Genomic DNA, 19,395 nt, shown 5'->3' on the forward strand with positions numbered 1-19,395 from the left:
ACAATTATCAAAACCTTCACTCAAGGAGCAAAACAACGGCTCAGATCTGCACAACTATAAGAACATTTCAACATCACACTTTTTGCGAAACCATACACACAAGTGATTTGCAAAGCACTAAACACACTTTTATGCTTTAGGCACAGACGTGTATCAAGAGGTCACTTCCTTACAATTCCAAAACGCTCTGTCAAGTTACCACACGTATGAGCCGGTCAAATAAACACAGCCTTCAATGCCCAAACACAACAAACAGGTTTAAGCACTATAAAAATGCAGCAGATGAGTAACTGTAATCTGTCTTCAACCAAAATGGAAGGAGTCAGAAGAAGTGGTGAGGGTGAGAGGGGGAATCCACAGAGGAGGAGAAGGAGGAAGAGGCCGAGGCCATGCCATGAGGCTGAGGTCAAGGTGGAAGTAGAGGAAGAGGAAGACCTGAAGCAGGAGGAAAATGTGCTCAAAATGTATCAAATACTGTAAACTTGAAAGGAGGACAGGCCCATATTCACGCAAGAACAAGATAGAGAGATCATACTGTAAACATGATTTTGGCAAATACGTAATGCTATCAGGCTCAGAGAAATTCAAGCGAACATTATCGGTGACCATGCCCTTTTCAATACAGCAATGTCCATCAGGTTTTTCAGTCAACACTGGCAACCTGAAGTCCTAAAAAGACATCAGGGTAAAATGCAACTTTATTTGTACTGTATTTTTTCTGATTTATTTTTTTTTGACTGTAAATGGAATTGTAACCTGTACTGGAAACATCTTTTCACGTTTGTCTGATATTTGCTGAGCTTACAGTGTTATGCACACTGCTGAAGTAGCATGAAAACTGGGACATGTTTTGTTGCGATTCTCCATGTTGACTGATTTGGGTATATCTATCTATAAATCCAGGAATCTGTGTGTGTGTGGGTTTGTGGAGTGTCAGTCTGTCTAGGGCGTATCTCCCTGACGGTAGATACGTTAGTTATGAGATTTCTCATGTAGCTTACGCATGTCATGAACCTGTGCATCCTTGATTTTGAAGATTTTTGAATTTATAGTTTTCGAGATATTTGTATTTTACCGTTTCCCGTAGGAAACAATGGGTTATCTTTTCCCGTAGCAAGTCCCACTGTGCACCGAAATTACGTCACAATCAAACAAGCTATGTCACGCTCAGAACCTATAAAACCGGATGGTCAAACTCGATTGTCAGTTTTTGCAACAAGACAATTAGCTAAGTGGCTTATTATTTACACATACTGGAACAAGAAAACACAGACTACATACGGCAGTGAAACAAGGTGAGTTTCCTATAGAAATACTCTGATCTGAATAAGTGCAGTCTGAATGGAAACCATATGGGACCATCATACCTTTCAGAGTAGTCTGTCTAGGGCATATCTCCCTGACGGTAGATACGTTAGTTATGATATTTCGCATGTAGCTTACGCATGTCATGAACCTGTGCATCCTTGATTTTGAAGATTTTTGAATTTATAGTTTTTGAGATATTTGTATTTTACCGTTTGTCGTGCATTGGGTTTAGCGACGCTAAACCCAATGCATTTCAATGCACGGCAAACGGTAAAATACAAATATTTCGCGAACTATACATTCAAAAATCTTAATCTTATTGGTTACCAATGGTCTTACATTAAAGTGTTCTCAGAGATTCTAGCCCCGGATCTCAAAATAATGATATGTAAAAAGTGCCCCGTATTACTTCAGTCTAACCTGTACCTATGTGGAGTGCAAACATGTCTTGCTATTACACTACCCAACAGCTACACCTACGTCTGTTAACACTACATAATTCCTACGGGCACTGCACTAGTAGAGAGAATTACGTAAATAATATTTTCAGCATTGGTCTTGTGTAGTGTTTTTACTGTATTGTGTATTTTCACTTTCTCTGTGTACTTCACTTACACTACTCTCATCACTGAGAAGTAGTATTGCTAAAAGTGTTTTAGGTTTATAACAGAAGTGTGTAAGTGGTACAAACAGAATTCAGTATATGCAATGTGTGTGTTTCATATGGTAACAAAATATGGTTTTGGTTAAATGAGTGTATAGATTTTACAAGAGTGTTTCATTTTGCAATGGATCTGATGTTTTTGCTCATTGGGTGTGGTTGTGCTTATTGTGTGAGGAGATTGAAAAACAAAACCGAGCAGTCAAAATTGTTTGTATCCGATCGTACAAAACTGTAAGCAATCATGTGTTTGGGCACTTGATGGCTGTTTTAATTCGACCGGCTCATAAACTTGACAGAGTGTTTTGGAATTGCAAGGAAGTGACCTCTTGATGTACGTCTGTGTCTAAAGCATAAAACTGTGTTTAGTGCTTTGCAAATCACTTGTGTGTATGGTTTCGCAAAAAAGTGTGATGTTTAAATGTGCTTATAGTTGTGCAGATCTGAGCCGTTGTTTTGCTCCTTGAGTGAAGGTTTTGATAATTGTGTAATACTTTTGATTTTAGTGTGTATCCGATCGTAAAAAAATGTAAACCTGTTTGGTGTGTCTACAATTAAGCTGTCATGTGTTTGCGCACATACAGTTTTTTACAATTGCTAAAACACTAAAACCCACTGGCTGAACAAAGTTCTCAGTTGCCTGAACTCATGAAGCTAATTGGGCAGTCTTGTCAATACCTTACAGTATTTTTTCCATCGCTAACGAGCGCTTACCTATACTTAAAATACTTTTTCTAAACTCTTAACACAGACTTACACCTACAAAACACAATTGGCCAAATAGATCATTTTCTTCTCAAAAGCACATTTTGTTAACTATATACTCTTCATTTCAAAATAGAAGACATCTTTCTCTGCACACACTAACTTTACCAAAACACTGGACATCTGACTCAAAATGAAATTATTCTTTCAAAGAATAACTCTTGTTTTCACTTCACAAGGAACATGCAGCCAATCAAAGTACACCAGGTTTCAAAATACTGGCTATTGTCGACATTACAAAAACTGCATAAACTTTTATGTTTCAGTTTTACAGGTATTTGCATGCAAAACATGCAATCCACTGTTTTTTTGCGCCAAATGTTTTGGTTGGGAACTGTATATCCACATGTAATGTTCACATTCAAAAGCATTCCAGTAAAAAGCGAATCAGTTTTTTTTTTTCTTCACTGTTTACTCTAGGAGGTATAGTAGAAATACTGTTTAGTATGATACAACAGAAAACGTTTTACAGTATTGTTTAAAGTTAACAAAATATCCATGAACAAAAAAGCAACAGCAAAAAGCCCAGTAAAAAGGGAGTACTAAAAAAAACCACAACATTCCTTTATCTAATCCCTGCGATCTTCAGGGTTAGGCCACAAGTTTTCATCCACATCGCATCTGATGTTATCCAAGGCGATACACCTTGACTCGCTCACTGTTCCTCTCAAAGGGAGCAGTGTAGAGCTGTTTCATCCGCACTCTGTGTTTGGACAATGTCCGCGTAATGGTTGCGAGGCTGATGCTATTGATATTGTGAAATATCTCTTGCTCCTCCAAAATTCTGCTTTGAATCTCATGCAGTTTAATTGCATTATTTGCAACAACCATATCTACTATGGCAAGCTCTTGTTGATGATTGAGGAGCTTTCCTCTTCCCCCAGAGGGAGGAAGACGTTGCATTCTTTTGAGGGACAAAAAACATCAACATATGCATTACTGTATGGCCTCATTGACATGTCAAGTGAGAATAGAAACAATCCATGTAAAATGCAAACTTACCTGTTGGTTTGTTGAAAGATGCGTATAATTGACGCAACCGTTGACCGCCTCAAATTGGGCTGTACTCTTTCACCAGCCTCTCTTAGTGAAAGACCGTGGTTTATCACATGGCACGAATTCCATCACTCACTACTGCCCTTGTAGCCCTTAGAATGCCACCACCACGCATTCTTATACCTCTACCTTGCCCTCTCCTTAGGCCTGCTCTTCTCCCTGGACCTGCTCCTCTCACAACTCCTGCTCCTCTCACTACTCCTGCTCCTCTCACTACTCCTGCTCCTCTCACTTCTCCTGCACCTCTCACTACTCCTGCTCCTCTCACTTCTCCTGCTCCTCTCACTACTCCTGCTCCTCTCACTACTACACCTCTCACTGCTCCTCTCACTGGGCCTGCTCTTCTCCCTGGGCCCCTTGCTCTAACTCTTCCTCGTCCAGACATCTTTTTCGGTTTCTGTTTCCAAAAACATCATTCCTCAAAGTCCTCCTTTTACTGTATACCTAAGTAATGCCATTGATTCTAAGCCAGACTGGAATCAGCTGTGGTTGACCCAATATACCCAACATACATCAGCTGTGTGTCAATTACAGTTTTTTACAATTGCTAAAACACTAAAACCCACTGGCTGAACAAAGTTCTCAGTTGCCTGAACTCATGAAGCTAATTGTGCAGTCTGTTGTCAATACCTTAAACTATTTCTCATGGCAAAACACAATTTGCAGGTCTCACTTAGACTTTTCAGCAAAACTCTAAACACATTCTCAGTCTTAAAACACATTCTGCACTCTAATTCACATGTCATCCATACTGGTAAACACAAGTGGCAACAATCAAATACAAATAGAGAACAAATGTCATTGATTGAACACAACCACTCAAAATGTATTTAACTTGTATCAAATGATGTGACACAACCAATATGAGCCAGTTTAGGGAGCAAACAGGTTGTTGAAGGTGGGAAGGAGAAAGTCTGAGAATGAATAGAAGAAACAATGTGAGGGGAGGAGGACAAGTAAACACCAGGTTGACTCCTTTGATTTGTGTCCCTTTTACTGTGGTAGTGTATATTGTAGTAGGCCTACAGTGCATTGTAGGCTGTATAAGGACAAAACGAAAACAAGTTGTATGGCCCTGAACATTGTGCTTTCTATTTGGTACAGTAACAGTACTGATTGCTCAATAGACTTTGACTGGTTGTAGGTTCATATCAACGAAGAACAAGAGTGGGCTGTGAGCTGTGAGATGCAGGGTACAGTACTATAGGGGTACAAGAAGGAGAAAGAACCAACACAAATAGGAGCAAAGCAAAGTAGTTATTTTTGATACATTTGTATAGCTACTATGAGAGAGAACATGTTTTCATTCATCAAAAGTCAATGATAGATAAATATGAAATGTACTTCTCCCTGAGAACTATACTATACCTGTACTTCTCCCTGAGAACTATATGTTTTGAACAGTGTGTTTTCTATTTTGTGGTGTATTGTTTACTGACTGATTGAAAGTGTATATCATTTTGAACACTTTGTTTATGATTTGACAGCAGTGTTTGATTTTGAGCACAGGTAAAACTGTTTTGAGGCAAAAGTTTCATTTTGCAAGAGGATTCAGAGGTTTTGTAAATAGTGCTTGAAGATGAGGTTTTGTGTTTAGAGTTTAGAGAACATGAGTGACTGTTTCAAGAATGTGTTTTAGCAATTGTAAAAAACTGTAATGGCTCTGTTTATTTGACAGGCTCATAGGTGTGGTCATTTGACAGTCAATGTTTTGGAATTGCAAGGAAGTGACCTCTTGATATACTTCTGTGTCTAAAGCATTCAAGTGTGTTCAGTGTTTTGCAAATCACTTGTGTGTATTGTTTCGCAAAAAGTGAGATGTTGACATGTGCTTATAGTGGTGCAATTCTGAGACGTTGATTTGCTCCTTGAGTTAAGGTGTTGATAATTGTGTAATACGTTTGATTTTAGCGTTTATCCAATCTTAAAAAACGGTAAACAATCGAGAAAAACTGTAAGCAATTGCATTACTCATAGGGGTGGTTATTTGTCAGTCACTGCTTTGGAATTGCAAGGAAGTGACATCTTGATATATATCTGTGTGCAATAATATAAATGTGTTTGGTGTTTTGCAAATCACTGTGTGTAATGGTTGGCAAACAGTGTGAGGCTGACATTTAGCTTATAGTGGTGCAAATCTGGGCCAGGTTTTGCTCCTTGAGTATACAGTTTGGATAATTGTGTAATGCTTTTGAATTTAGTGTTTATTCAATCATAAAGAAATGTTAGCACTAATGTGTTTTTTCGCACTTGATGGCTGTGTTTTAGCAATTGGCTCATAGGTGTGGTAATTTGACAGTCGGTGCTTTGGAATTGGAAGGAAGTGTCATCTTGATATTCTTCTGTGTCGTAATGAATGCAAGTGTGTTTAGTGTTTTGTAAATCACTGTGTTGTTTCTCAAAAAGTGTGCACTGACGTTGTGCTTATAGTGGTGCATCTCTGGGCCGGGTTTTGCTCCTTGCAAACGACTTGGATAATTGTGTTATACTTTTGATTTGAGTGTTTATTCAATGGTAAAAACTTTAAGAGCCACCCACATCTATTTGAGAATGGGCATTCCCAGGCTCTATTCGGCATGATGCACAAATGTAATGGGTGAAAGTTGGACTTGATGTTTGCAGATAAGATATAAGCATGGAAAATAGGAACTGCCTATGGCTTTCTAAAGGAATATGAAGTTAATGTGAAAGGAGCATTTCAAGTTTCTGTACTGTAACATACAAACTCACATCTATTTAGTGAAAGAGATTCACACATATGTGCGGTAAAGGTGTCCAAGTACATGGATTGGTAACTAGACCATGCATTTGGGACACTCCTGAGGTCGCTGGTTCTAGGTTTTGAATCTGATTCCAGTCTCAAATGCCTGTGTGTGCCCAACACACAGTACTCTGAAAACCACAGTTGCTAACTATGACCCCCTTTTCCCACAATGAAAATGTATAATACATTTGATAATACCAAGTTAACTTAAAGTTTAGTATCATAAGGCATTGACTGCCAGTGAATATAAAGATATTGGCAAATATGTACATTAAAAATGCAAGCAAACACTTCTTGCGTTGTTGTTGGATAAGATTATACATTTTGTACGTCAAGCGTCTATATACTGAACGAATTTCTGAATTAAGGCAAAAACGCTCGTAGAGTAGGAGAAGGGCTTTGTACTTTGAATTTTAGGCGCCACCGGAATCAGGGCGTTGAATACCAATCAGCGGTAGCCAGCAAGTAAACGTCATCAGGGGGCTGGTCGAGGTTGTAACCTATAAATACCCTGCTTGCTTGCGTACTGGCATACTCCTAGCATTGAAGCAGACTTTGCAATGGCAAGAACGAAGCAAACCGCCCGTAAGTCCACCGGAGGAAAGGCTCCGCGAAAGCAGCTCGCCACCAAGGCTGCTCGTAAGAGCGCACCAGCCACCGGCGGAGTGAAGAAGCCCCATCGTTACAGGCCCGGCACAGTGGCTCTGAGAGAGATCCGTCGTTACCAGAAGTCCACTGAGCTGCTGATCCGCAAGCTGCCTTTCCAGCGTCTGGTCAGGGAAATTGCCCAGGACTTCAAAACCGATCTGCGCTTCCAGAGCTCTGCTGTCATGGCTCTTCAGGAGGCCAGCGAGGCTTACCTGGTTGGTCTGTTTGAGGACACCAACCTGTGCGCCATCCACGCCAAGAGGGTGACCATCATGCCCAAAGACATCCAGCTGGCCCGTCGCATCCGCGGGGAGCGTGCTTAAGTTGATCCCGACAACGTCAAGAAAAACAAACGGCTCTTTTAAGAGCCACCTAAATAACTCATGAAAGCTCATTTTCCATCCAGTGTTGGTACACACGCTATTTAATAGCCCACGCACATACTATACTCTACTACCATACAGTATGTTTAGCCCCCCAGTAGAAGTCACGGTTGAAAGCCGACGCTAGAATGACCGAAAATTCTTTTTACCATATACACTATGTGTAGGGCATATAGTAGTAGTATTACTAATAACCTTTATATTTGTATAGCACCTTTCATACAGAACAATGCAGCTCAACGTGCTGAACAGCAACGGATGTACGTGCACAGTGATGCCAAACAATTTAAATCAAATAAATATAAAATAAAAATAGTGAGTGCATACAAATTTAAGCTATAACATGATAACTGCAGTTGTATTTGTTTCAAGATCAGTCAGAACCGAAGTTAAAGACTAAGGTGAAGCGATACCAAGAACTACATCTGATGGAAGACAGCACCATATGCAAAACAATGTTCCTAAACATTTGCGACGTACTCTGCAACTCCCTGTCACACGCCTGTTGTTGACAAAAAAAGACGAGTGCAACATCTGGAACCGTTGGGTTTTTTTTTTTTGTGTTACGTTGTTGCGGCCAGTGTATCGAGTCATCTACACGCAAACTTATTGTATAGTGCAGTGTGTTGCAGTTTGTGTTCTCTGCATTGCAAAACTGCTCCACATATGTCGTTTCGGTTTTAGAATTAGGCTGCAGTTGACGTACAACATTAAAAATGCGCACAAGGTGCGTATTTCGAGCTCAGAATTCGGTTTGATCATCGTTCATATTACAAAAATGTGTGATAGTGGAGTCTTATGTGATTTTCCGAAACAAGGTAGGCGCAACCCTCTCTAGAGGAACATCCTGAAAACATAAGGAGATTTTGATTATGTTGGAACTGCTTTTCAAAGACAATGTGGGTGGCTCTTAAAAGAGCCTTTGGGTTGAAAAGCGTAAAACGCTTTACTTGGAGCTGGTGTACTTGGTGACGGCCTTGGTTCCCTCAGACACGGCGTGCTTAGCAAGCTCGCCGGGCAGAAGCAGACGCACTGCAGTCTGGATCTCCCTGGAGGTGATGGTGGAACGCTTGTTGTAGTGAGCCAAACGGGAAGACTCTCCAGCGATACGCTCGAAGATGTCGTTCACGAAAGAGTTCATGATGCCCATGGCCTTGGAGGAGATGCCAGTGTCGGGATGGACCTGCTTCAGGACCTTGTACACGTAGATGGCATAGCTTTCCTTCCTGGTCTTTCGGCGCTTCTTGCCGCCTTTGGCTGTGGTCTTGGTCACGGCTTTCTTGGAGCCCTTCTTCGGGGCGGGCTTTGCTGGCTCAGGCATGATGCTTTCTGTATGAGGATTCAGACAGAACTGCGGTACTGCATGCAGTCGTGCCACCTCTATATATACAGCACTCTATGCTAATATTTCACCTAGGCCAGCCATGACCAGAATCCCAGACGATGGTTGGTTACTTTGAAGCGCAGGGGCGGGTCCGTCTACTAAGCCCGCTCTGACCACAGAAAGATAGTTTAGTCCGCACTTCCCCTTCTTTTGTCATCTTCCCGCACTTTCTGAGCTACCTTGGCATGACCAAAATGAAGTCAATATACGAGACCTGCGGCATTAATTAAGCCTCATTGTTAGTGATACATATTTTCAATAAATCTGCATCGTAAACACTGACAAAGTCTTTATAGGAGAGATTCAAGTAGCCTATACGTGCATCCATGAAAGTGAGTTGCAGCATATGACTCAATAACTGAATCGTTTTTTTTCTTCAGTTAGAATATCTACATGTCAAAAAGACTAAGATGTGAATTTGATTATTGGTTTGATTATTGGTTCAAATTTGGTTTCCATAGGAGTGCTCCCTGTTATGGGAGTTACAGTTTTTTTTTCAGTTGTCCTGTATGTCCTATGTTATCCCAAACAGATTAGGAAAAACTCAAAAAAGGTTTGCCGTGTATGACTTTGTAGGGGGCCCCAGAGTATCTTCGTGGGATTTTGTTGGTGAGATTGTTTTTTTCATTGACTTTTGAGTTCCCTGGCAATGGCCTGCATTTTACATTGCCTCACAATACTTTTGCAAACACACTACTCTTGGTATATTCGCCACTTCCATATAACGTGGATCAGCTCATACAATTGTACTTTTGAACTTGGTATTGCATGTGGGGATATAGCCATGCTTATCATTAAGCAGTAAAGCTATGAAATCAGTGGGAATACATTTACAATGAACCTAACAGGAGAAGGCTCACTAAAATAAATAATTATGCATTTACAGTGGCTGTTGGCCGTGTTGTGCATTGTAGGTTATATTCAGTATTAGTGCGCCATAGTTGACATCTTACACCACACATTGGTATTGAACATTCCCATTTTTCAATATAAACGCAATTGGAATCATGTTTTACGTAAGTATTTGGGTGGCTCTTAAAAGAGCCTTTGTCTCAGAATGAGGTGAAAGATTATTAACCTCCAAAACCGTACAGAGTACGACCCTGGCGTTTCAGAGCATAGACGACATCCATTGCGGTCACGGTCTTTCTCTTGGCATGCTCGGTGTAGGTGACGGCATCACGGATGACGTTCTCCAGGAACACCTTCAGCACACCACGGGTCTCCTCGTAGATGAGGCCAGAGATACGCTTCACACCGCCACGACGAGCAAGACGCCTGATTGCGGGCTTAGTGATGCCCTGGATGTTATCACGAAGAACCTTACGATGACGCTTGGCGCCCCCTTTACCGAGTCCTTTTCCTCCTTTGCCTCTTCCACTCATTGTCACTGTTTTAGTTTTACAGCAATGTGTGCACCTCAGCGTGTTGTACGAGGTCTTATATCCATCTGGAGGACCTGTTTGAAGACTATAAACACTCCTCCTCGTCCGTCCCTCCTACTTTTCTCTACTGGTGTTGGCGCGTACATGCAGCAAATTGTTCGTCACCTTGACACGTCATTCAGTATTCAAAGTACATAGAATTTAAGTGGACGGTTATATCCAATCCTCTTTGTCTAAAATGTAACTATTATGACCGACCGAACCACTAAAAGGATCCATGGCCTTTGGGAGCTCGACTCTTTGTAACCCATACAGTCCATTTTATAATAGTTGTTTTCATAGTAAGGCTACGGGATCTGTCTTTAAAGTGGTGTATGTAACCCTCTTTCTCGCTAGCCAACTACCCATGATGGTGTGCGGTCTTTCAAATGCATTGTTCCTATAAAAACAATTGGTCGTAATGAGTAATGTATGCTTCAAGCTCAAGCTACGTTTGCAATATTTTCAGCTGAAGATGTAAAGTCTATCAAGGTTTTAAATCCCCACCAACCAATTAAGCAATGAACACACATGGTATGGCAGTATGTATTCACCTGCTTTAGAGCCAGAAAGAAAAGTTAATCTTTAAGTGAAGTTTAGCCAGAGTGGCTGATAATAAATAAACAGTGTGTTGTTAATACATCTTTAATAAGCTATTAAATTCTATTTAAATTAAATACAGCTGACGGATCCCCAAAAAATTGAAATATGCTTGCAGAATTCTGCTCATCGTTGTTATTTTTGTATCATTCAAACATGATTACAAGCCGGTCCATTAGATACTTTGTATCACCTAACCACTTCAGTTTGTTCCATTTTAAAGGTGTTCGCAATACATGGAGATTCTGGGACTTTGTGATTATTGTGACCATTGAACTGACATATCTGGAAACCAAGCTGCAACCTAAACTGGAAGGTGTCGTTTTAACTATTGCATGCGTTAAAATAGTCAGTGATTTTGGAGATCACGCACAAAAGGAAAGGAGGATATCCAGCAGGCGCCAAAATGAAGCAACGTTTGTCTTCCCGCAGGACCTACACGTTGATTGGCTCTCAGTATTCTCGCCTCAACCACTGAGGCAATGAGCAACGCTGAGCTTGAGGAGAATAAATACACTCCCCTCCCCGTTTTGCTACACTTCAGTATTCGGAAGAACCCATACAACTCCTAAAATGAGCGGCAGAGGCAAAACCGGTGGAAAGGCTAGAGCAAAGGCCAAGACTCGCTCCTCCAGGGCTGGACTCCAGTTCCCCGTGGGCCGTGTTCACAGGCTGCTCCGCAAGGGCAACTATGCTCATCGTGTTGGTGCTGGTGCTCCGGTCTACATGGCTGCAGTGCTCGAGTATCTGACTGCTGAGATTCTCGAGTTGGCCGGCAACGCTGCCCGTGACAACAAGAAGAGTCGTATCATTCCCCGCCATCTGCAGCTGGCTGTGCGCAACGACGAGGAGTTGAACAAGCTGCTCGGCGGAGTGACCATCGCTCAGGGTGGTGTACTGCCCAATATCCAGGCTGTGCTCCTGCCCAAGAAGACCGAGAAGTCCAAGTAAATCTGACCTCTAAACTATCAAACAAAGGCTCTTTTAAGAGCCACCCAATTACTTTTTAAAAGTTCATTCCAAGTTGCTTAAAGTGCCACTCTGCCCCCCCACCAATTGGCACATACACCTATCAGAAAAGGACTTTATGTTGTTTTCTTTAATAACTGGTGTAGCAGGCACTGGTCAATGCCATTCATGTTACTTGCATTTATGTAAACACTAGCAGCCTAGCTTGATTTTGATACATACTTGAACATAAACACACTATATTTAGACACTCAATGTACTACCATTGGGTTGTCTGGACACAGCCAGAAAGACCAAACTACCTCAGCCAATGTATAAACAACATAATAATTGTCGAGGTGACATAAGGTTAACTATACATTCAGAAACGTCCTGTTGATGCCCATTGTTGAGATTTTTGTGAGCCTCTAGTTGTTCAGGGTCTATGGTGGCCCATATTAAAACAATGAGTCAAAGTCTCGTTTAACTTTTTGAAACGTTTGAAACTATTGCTACTCCACGTATGTATCGCCACAATCTGTTCTTTCACCTTTTAACTAGTCTTTCACTTTTGGTGAGATGTGAGATCATTGGAACGTTTATTGACTTAAGCAATGTGAGACATTTAGAGGGAAAATCACTATTTGGTGGAGCTGTTAACAATTCATGAACATTTGAAATCTGAGACTGCACCCTTCTATTTGTAAGACATGAGAAGCCTTCTTTAACAATTTGTTGGATTTTAAAAGCTTGTGTAAAATCGTAACTAGTAACTACTGCCATCAAATATAAGGGGAGTAGAAAGTGTAAGTTAACCCCAAGCTCTGAGCCTAACACACCACCTTGTGCGATGGTGACACCACAAAGTAATTTGTTCAACTCCTCGTCGTTACGCACAGCCAACTGCAGATGAAGGGGGGATATCCAGCCCCCTGCATTTTTCTGAAAAAATAATCATCAAAATCAGCATGGCAAGGCTCAGGGAGATTTTAAACATTAAATGGTGTTTTTCTCTGTGTCACAGTTAGAGAAACTTATTTTCTTTGTGAAACTGTCCTCCTCTTCTCCTATGTTGATGTCTGCTGCGATGGGGAATAGTGAAGTGCATGGCGTAGAAAAGAGTATGACCTGGACCAAGTGGGACTTATAGTTCAGTCTGTGTAAGTCTATTGTGCCTTGCTAGTGAGGCAGGGTTTAGTGTGTAGGCAATCCAACGGAAATACCTGATGATTCAAAGGCATGCAATCTTATAACATGTACACCTGCAAGTAATATCTCTTATCGTTAAACTTCCTCTCAGTCCTGTAACCCATCCACGCCTACACTATACCATGATGTATGGAACAATATCATTACAGTTTTTTCTTGATTGCAGAAGCACATTTTTGAAAACAGGGCCCTGTTTTTCAAAACACTACACACAATTAGCACCACCACACACCCAATTAGTAGAACAATTCACATCCTTTGCAAAATTAAACATGCATCTAAAAACAATACACTAATTTATCAAAACAAATTGCGTTACCACAAACACACTAAAACACACACACATACACACACACACTCAGACACACAAACACACACACACACACACACACACACACACACACACACACACACACACACACACACACACACACACACACACACACACACGCATGAAACATATAACTTATCGTTTTTTTCACAACATGCCTACGGTTCCTGTCGGGCAGGGGGGCATTATCCACATCACAGGCAACTGACCTGAATGTTTATATTTGTGTGTTGTTGTTGCTTTGAGATTTTACTTGAAAAGTGTCTGCAACAACTGAACATTGTGTGTAGTGATTTGACAAGGTGATGTGTAATTGACATTAGAGTGTAAAGCAGGAAAGTCAGAGTCTATACAGATAAGGGAGTGTGAAGAAATGCCAAATTGGGTCGACTGATTGGTACATGAAGTTTTTTGTGTGAAACACTGTAATTCTGTTTGTACCAGTAACACACTGCTGCTCCAAACCTAAAACACTTTTAGCAATTCTACACCTCAGTGATTAGAGTGTAAGTGAACGACACAGGAAAAGTGCAAATATACAATACATTCACCAAAGTTTTGTACGATTGCATAAACACTCAAATCAAAAGTATTACACAATGAACAAAACCTTACACTCAAGGAGCAAAACATATGCCCAGATTTGCACCACTATAAGCAGATGTCGCATTTCTACTTCTCAGTGATTAGGGTAGTGTAAGAGAAGTACACAGAGAAAGTGCAAATATACAATACATTCACCACAAGACCAATGCTGCGGAAAATATAATTAATTTCTCTCCATACACCCAAAACCAGTCAACATTGAGAATCACAACAACGAGTTTCCCAGTTGTCATGCTATTACAGTAGTGTGCATAACACTTTAAGCTCAACAAATATCAGACCAACATATTCTGTATCCAGGTTACAATTGCAGTAAAACTAAAATAAAAGATCTGAAAATACAGTACAAATACGTTTTTTTTTTTTTTTCTTTCCAGAATGAGTGCCAGTGTTGACTGAGAGACATGATGGACATTATTGAAAATGGTATGGTCACCGCTCATTTTTGGGTTCAGTATAGTACAAACCTGAAATCGTCCCAAAGGCACGAACTGTATTCGACCATATGGGCTACAACTTTGATTGTCTTTAAATGTATCTGTATTTACGAAAGTGTTCAAAGTGTTTGTTTCCAATAAATGTTCAAAATGTCTGCATTCCCATTAGGATGTGTGTCTGCTGTGATGTCGGATCGGCCGAATATGTCTGGCAGCCATGTGTTTCACTAAGTCCAAACAGATCCCATCTGAAAAGCACAGATTCGCACAGGGTACTTTATTACCGATTATACGGGTCATAGAGGTCCATGGTTTGTTCTATTGCTCACCGAGGTGCAAATGCCAAATGATTTTACAACTTTTTTAGAGGAGTTTTCCTCAGAAAAGAAATATGGGTTGCCACGACGCCCCTGTCACTTCTACGGTTCTCTGTTCGTTGAAACACGGAAAGGGTGAAAATGCGAGGTAATTTAAGTTTGCTTTAAAGTGCAAGGTGTGAACTTCACAACCGACATCTTCATATCCGCACATTTTGTTTCGTTAGACACATTTTGTTACAAAATGCGAGTGGAGAAAACACAAGCGAGTCCATCACGGAAGAGAGGAATGGAGAGCTCTTTCAGTTGAGTCTCAACGGTTCTCATGCCTATCTTAAATACAACCCGCTGGCGACTCGTGGTACTCGTTCACTCGATTCTCTCGTACTCTGATCGTTAGACACCACGAAACTATGGCTGAAGTTGCCCCAGCTGCCGCGCCTGCTAAGTCTCCCAAGAAGAAGGCACCAAGGCCCAAGAAAACCGGACCCAGTGTGGGCGAGCTTATCGTCAAATCCATCACTGCATCCAAAGAGAGGAAGGGAGTTTCTCTGGCTGCCCTGAAGAAGGCTTTAGCCGCTGGTGGATACGATGTGGAAAAGAACAACGCTCGTGTCAAGGTGGCCATCAAGAGTCTCGTCTCAAAGGGCACACTGGTTCAGACGAAAGGAACTGGCGCGTCCGGCTCCTTCAAGCTGAACAAACAGGCAGAGGTGAAGAAGCCTGCGAAGAAGGCTCCCGTCAAAGCCAAGAAGCCGGCAGCAAAGAAGCCCGCTGTAGCCAAGAAGCCCAAGAAGGCAGTGGCAAAGAAGCCCGCAGCTGCTGCAAAGAAGTCTCCGAAGAAAGCCAAGAAACCCGTTACGCCCAAGAAGGCAACGAAGAGCCCCAAGAAGGCCAAAAAGCCCGCCGCACCCAAGAAGGCAGCTAAGAGCCCCAAGAAAGCTAAGGCAGCGAAACCCAAGGTGGCCAAGCCTAAAGCCACCAAGGCGAAAAAGGCTGCCCCTAAAAAGAAGTAAATATTGCGCTTCGCGTGCTGCTCTTTGTAGTAAAACAAAGGCTCTTTTAAGAGCCACCCAACATTTCATTTGAATGCATCTCTTCCTACACTGGTGATGGTCAAATCTAAAAAAAAAAAAAAACATGATTTTGCACCTCATATTGTTAATTGCAGTCAAAAGAGAGAGAGAAAAAAACTGCTTCGTTTATATTTGCTTTGTTAATGTGGAACGCCTTGGGTCTCTCAAAAGCATTACACCTGCATTGTGACATGCACGTTGATAAGGTTACACAAAGATACATTGAATTCATGAACCATCTACATTCCATTTCAACTCACAAAATATCTCAAGACGAAAAACATAAAAAGCTTGTTACATTGTAACCAATTTCAGTACAATGATTACGTAACAGTGGGTGTTATCCATTGTTTTACCAAACACGTCACACAAATATCCAGTTGACTCCTCAACCAGCTCAATTTGACTCATTATTCGCAGATAAGAGTCGTTGACAAAATAGAGTGATTTATTAAGGCCATTGAAATTCAAGATTTTCGAGAAGAAGCGGGAAAGGGAAGGATAGAAAGCGGCCGACACCAAACTAAGCTTGACCTGATGTCACATGGTAAGCTATAAATTGATTGGCTCTCAGTACGGTGGTTTCAGCCAGTGAAGGAGGGAGACAAAGCATATACACAGAATACTGGCTCACCGTGTACCTTCACATTTGTGCTTAGAAATATTGATGGGAAGTTGGGATCATTTTACTGACTCGGTTCCTTGAATGTCGTTTACTCAACATTTTATAGCCAGTTCCATGGCCTTAATATGTCCACTGCAAACACGTATCATATTCTCATGAAGTTAAGTGTCATGAGAATCTCTTCTGAATGTCCGGAGAATGGATGCAACTGAGAAGCGGCTTATGTTTGGTTGAACCCTCTGGCCAGCCTCATGTATGGTCAAACCCATGTTGACCTCATGGTTGAACACATTGGCCTGAATCTCTAAAGAGATACAGTAATGGCTCTCTTTCTTGCTCTTCCTCTTCATCCTTTTACTCATTCTCCTTCTCCTCCTCTTACTCTCACTCCTCTGCCTCTCTGGTCACCTCTCACTGCAATGTTGCCATAAATTGTTCTCCAAACCAGGAGCTTATGTTTTGATTTAAAATTGCACAACAGCTTTGGAAATGGAAGTTTTGCTATTTGAATAGCAGTGGGTTCTGTCTGAAAACAAGGAGGTTTTCGCATTGATGAAGTGTGCAAAGTAGAGAGGATGGTGTTTAGTGTTTTGAAGAAAGTGTGGTTAACAATTGAAATCTGTGTCTAAAGCAGAGAATTTTGTGTTGTGTTTTGAAGAGTTCATATCAACAAAGAACAAGTGCGTTGTGAGTAGTGAGATGCAGGGTACAGTACTATAGGGGTACAAGGAGGAGAAAGAACCAACACAAATTAGAGCAAAGCAGAATAGTAATTTCTGATACAATTTTAGCTACTATGAGAGAACATGTTTTTGTTCATCAAAAGATGACGGATAAATATGAAATTTGTTTTGAGATTAAACATGTACTTTTCCTTGAGAACTATATGTTTTGAACAATGTGTTTTCTATTTTCTGGTGTATTGTTTACTCACTGCTTGAAAGTGTATATCATTTCGATCACTTTGATTATGATTTGAGAGCAGTGGTTGATTTTGAGGCGAAAGTTTCATTTTGCAAGGGGATTCAGAGGATTTGTAAATAGTGCTTGAAGATGAGGTTTTGAGTTTACAATTTTGAGAAAATGGGTGACTGTTTCAAGAAATGTGTTTTAGCAATCATAAAAAAAACCTGTAACTCATCTGCTGCATTTCTATAGTGTTTGGAGTTTTTTACGATCGGATACACACTCTTGTAAAATCTATACACTCATTTACAGTTTTTTACGATCGGATACACACAATTTTGACTGCTTGGTTTTGTTTTTCAATCTTCTCACACAATAAGCACAACCACACACCCGATGAGCAAAAACATCAGATCCATTGCAAATTGAAACACTCTTGTAAAATGTATACACTCATTTAACAAAACTATAATGTCACCATATGAAACACACACATTGCATATACTGAATTCTGTTTGTACCACTTACACACTTCTGTTATAAACCTTAAACACTTTTAGCAATTCTACTTCTCAGTGATTAGAGTAGTGTAAGTGAAGTACACAGAGAAAGTGAAAATACACAATACAGTAAAAACACTACCCAAGACTGATGAAAATATGATTTACGTAATTCTCTCCATATACCCAAATCAGTCAACATGTCAACACGGAGAATCACAACAAAACATGTCCCAGTGTTCATGCTACTTCAATAGTGTGCATAGCACTGTAAGCTCAGCAAATATCAGACAAAGGTGAAAAGATGTTTCCAATAAAGTTGCATTTTACCCTGATGCCTTTTTAGGATTTGTCAGTGTCGCCAGTGTTGACTGAGAGACCTGATGGACATTACTGTATTGAAAATGGCATGGTCACCGATAATGTTCGCTTGAATTTATCTGAGCCTGATAGCATTACGTATTTGCCAAAAGCATGTTTATGATCTCTCTATCTTGTTCTTGCGTGAATATGGGCCTGTCCTCCTTTCAAGTTTATTTGATACATTTGGTCTTCTTCTTCTTTGAGCACATTTTCCTCCTGCTTCAGGTCTTCCTCTTCCTCTACTTCCACCTTGACCTCGGCCTCATGGCATGGCCTCGGCCTCTTCCTCTTCCTCCTCCTCTTTCTCCTCCTCTGTGGATTCCCCCTCTCACCCTCACTCTTCTTCTTCTTCTGATTCCTTCCATTTTGGTTGAAGACAGATTACAGTTACTCATCTGCTGCATTTCTATAGTGCTTAAACCTGTTTGTTGTGTCTACAATTGCAGTTTTTTTGCACAATCGGATACACACTAAAATCAAAAGTGTAACACAATTATCAAAACCTTCACTCAAGGAGCAAAACAACGGCTCAGATCTGCACAACTATAAGAACATTTCAACATCACACTTTTTGCGAAACCATACACACAAGTGATTTGCAAAGCACTAAACACACTTTTATGCTTTAGGCACAGACGTGTATCAAGAGGTCACTTCCTTACAATTCCAAAACGCTCTGTCAAGTTACCACACGTATGAGCCGGTCAAATAAACACAGCCTTCAATGCCCAAACACAACAAACAGGTTTAAGCACTATAAAAATGCAGCAGATGAGTAACTGTAATCTGTCTTCAACCAAAATGGAAGGAGTCAGAAGAAGTGGTGAGGGTGAGAGGGGGAATCCACAGAGGAGGAGAAGGAGGAAGAGGCCGAGGCCATGCCATGAGGCTGAGGTCAAGTCGGAAGTAGAGGAAGAGGAAGACCTGAAGCAGGAGGAAAATGTGCTCAAAATGTATCAAATACTGTAAACTTGAAAGGAGGACAGGCCCATATTCACGCAAGAACAAGATAGAGAGATCATACTGTAAACATGATTTTGGCAAATACGTAATGCTATCAGGCTCAGAGAAATTCAAGCGAACA

General features: G+C 40.9%; 5 protein-coding genes across 5 annotated transcripts; 3 read left to right on the plus strand and 2 right to left on the minus strand.

Moving 5' to 3' along the window:
• Positions 1-7,114: 7,114 nt before the first annotated feature.
• LOC308378890 (histone H3.2) lies at positions 7,115-7,525 on the plus strand (the record flags this gene model as incomplete). Its single annotated transcript, XM_080855903.1, has 1 exon — positions 7,115-7,525. One exon carries the CDS (start codon positions 7,115-7,117, stop codon positions 7,523-7,525), a length of 411 nt encoding a protein of 136 aa, XP_080712029.1.
• Positions 7,526-8,531: 1,006 nt separating this feature from the next.
• LOC308378937 (histone H2B 1/2-like) lies at positions 8,532-8,906 on the minus strand (the record flags this gene model as incomplete). The annotated part of the gene is made up of 1 exon (XM_080855963.1): positions 8,532-8,906. The coding sequence occupies one exon, from the start codon at positions 8,904-8,906 to the stop codon at positions 8,532-8,534; it is 375 nt and encodes a 124-aa protein (XP_080712089.1).
• A 1,070-nt stretch (positions 8,907-9,976) lies between these two features.
• LOC308382967 (histone H4) lies at positions 9,977-10,354 on the minus strand (the record flags this gene model as incomplete). The annotated part of the gene is made up of 1 exon (XM_080860524.1): positions 9,977-10,354. The coding sequence occupies one exon, from the start codon at positions 10,352-10,354 to the stop codon at positions 10,043-10,045; it is 312 nt and encodes a 103-aa protein (XP_080716650.1). The 3' UTR covers positions 9,977-10,042.
• Positions 10,355-11,566: 1,212 nt separating this feature from the next.
• On the plus strand, positions 11,567-12,328 carry LOC308378107 (histone H2A-like; the record flags this gene model as incomplete). The annotated part of the gene is made up of 1 exon (XM_080854925.1): positions 11,567-12,328. The coding sequence occupies one exon, from the start codon at positions 11,567-11,569 to the stop codon at positions 11,942-11,944; it is 378 nt and encodes a 125-aa protein (XP_080711051.1). The 3' UTR covers positions 11,945-12,328.
• A 2,926-nt stretch (positions 12,329-15,254) lies between these two features.
• Positions 15,255-15,857, plus strand: LOC308378863 (histone H1-like; the record flags this gene model as incomplete). The annotated part of the gene is made up of 1 exon (XM_080855869.1): positions 15,255-15,857. The coding sequence occupies one exon, from the start codon at positions 15,255-15,257 to the stop codon at positions 15,855-15,857; it is 603 nt and encodes a 200-aa protein (XP_080711995.1).
• Positions 15,858-19,395: the final 3,538 nt, after the last annotated feature.

This window comes from Sprattus sprattus, assembly GCF_963457725.1.
Source record: "Sprattus sprattus genome assembly, chromosome: 1".
Classification (NCBI taxonomy): domain Eukaryota; kingdom Metazoa; phylum Chordata; class Actinopteri; order Clupeiformes; family Clupeidae; genus Sprattus; species Sprattus sprattus.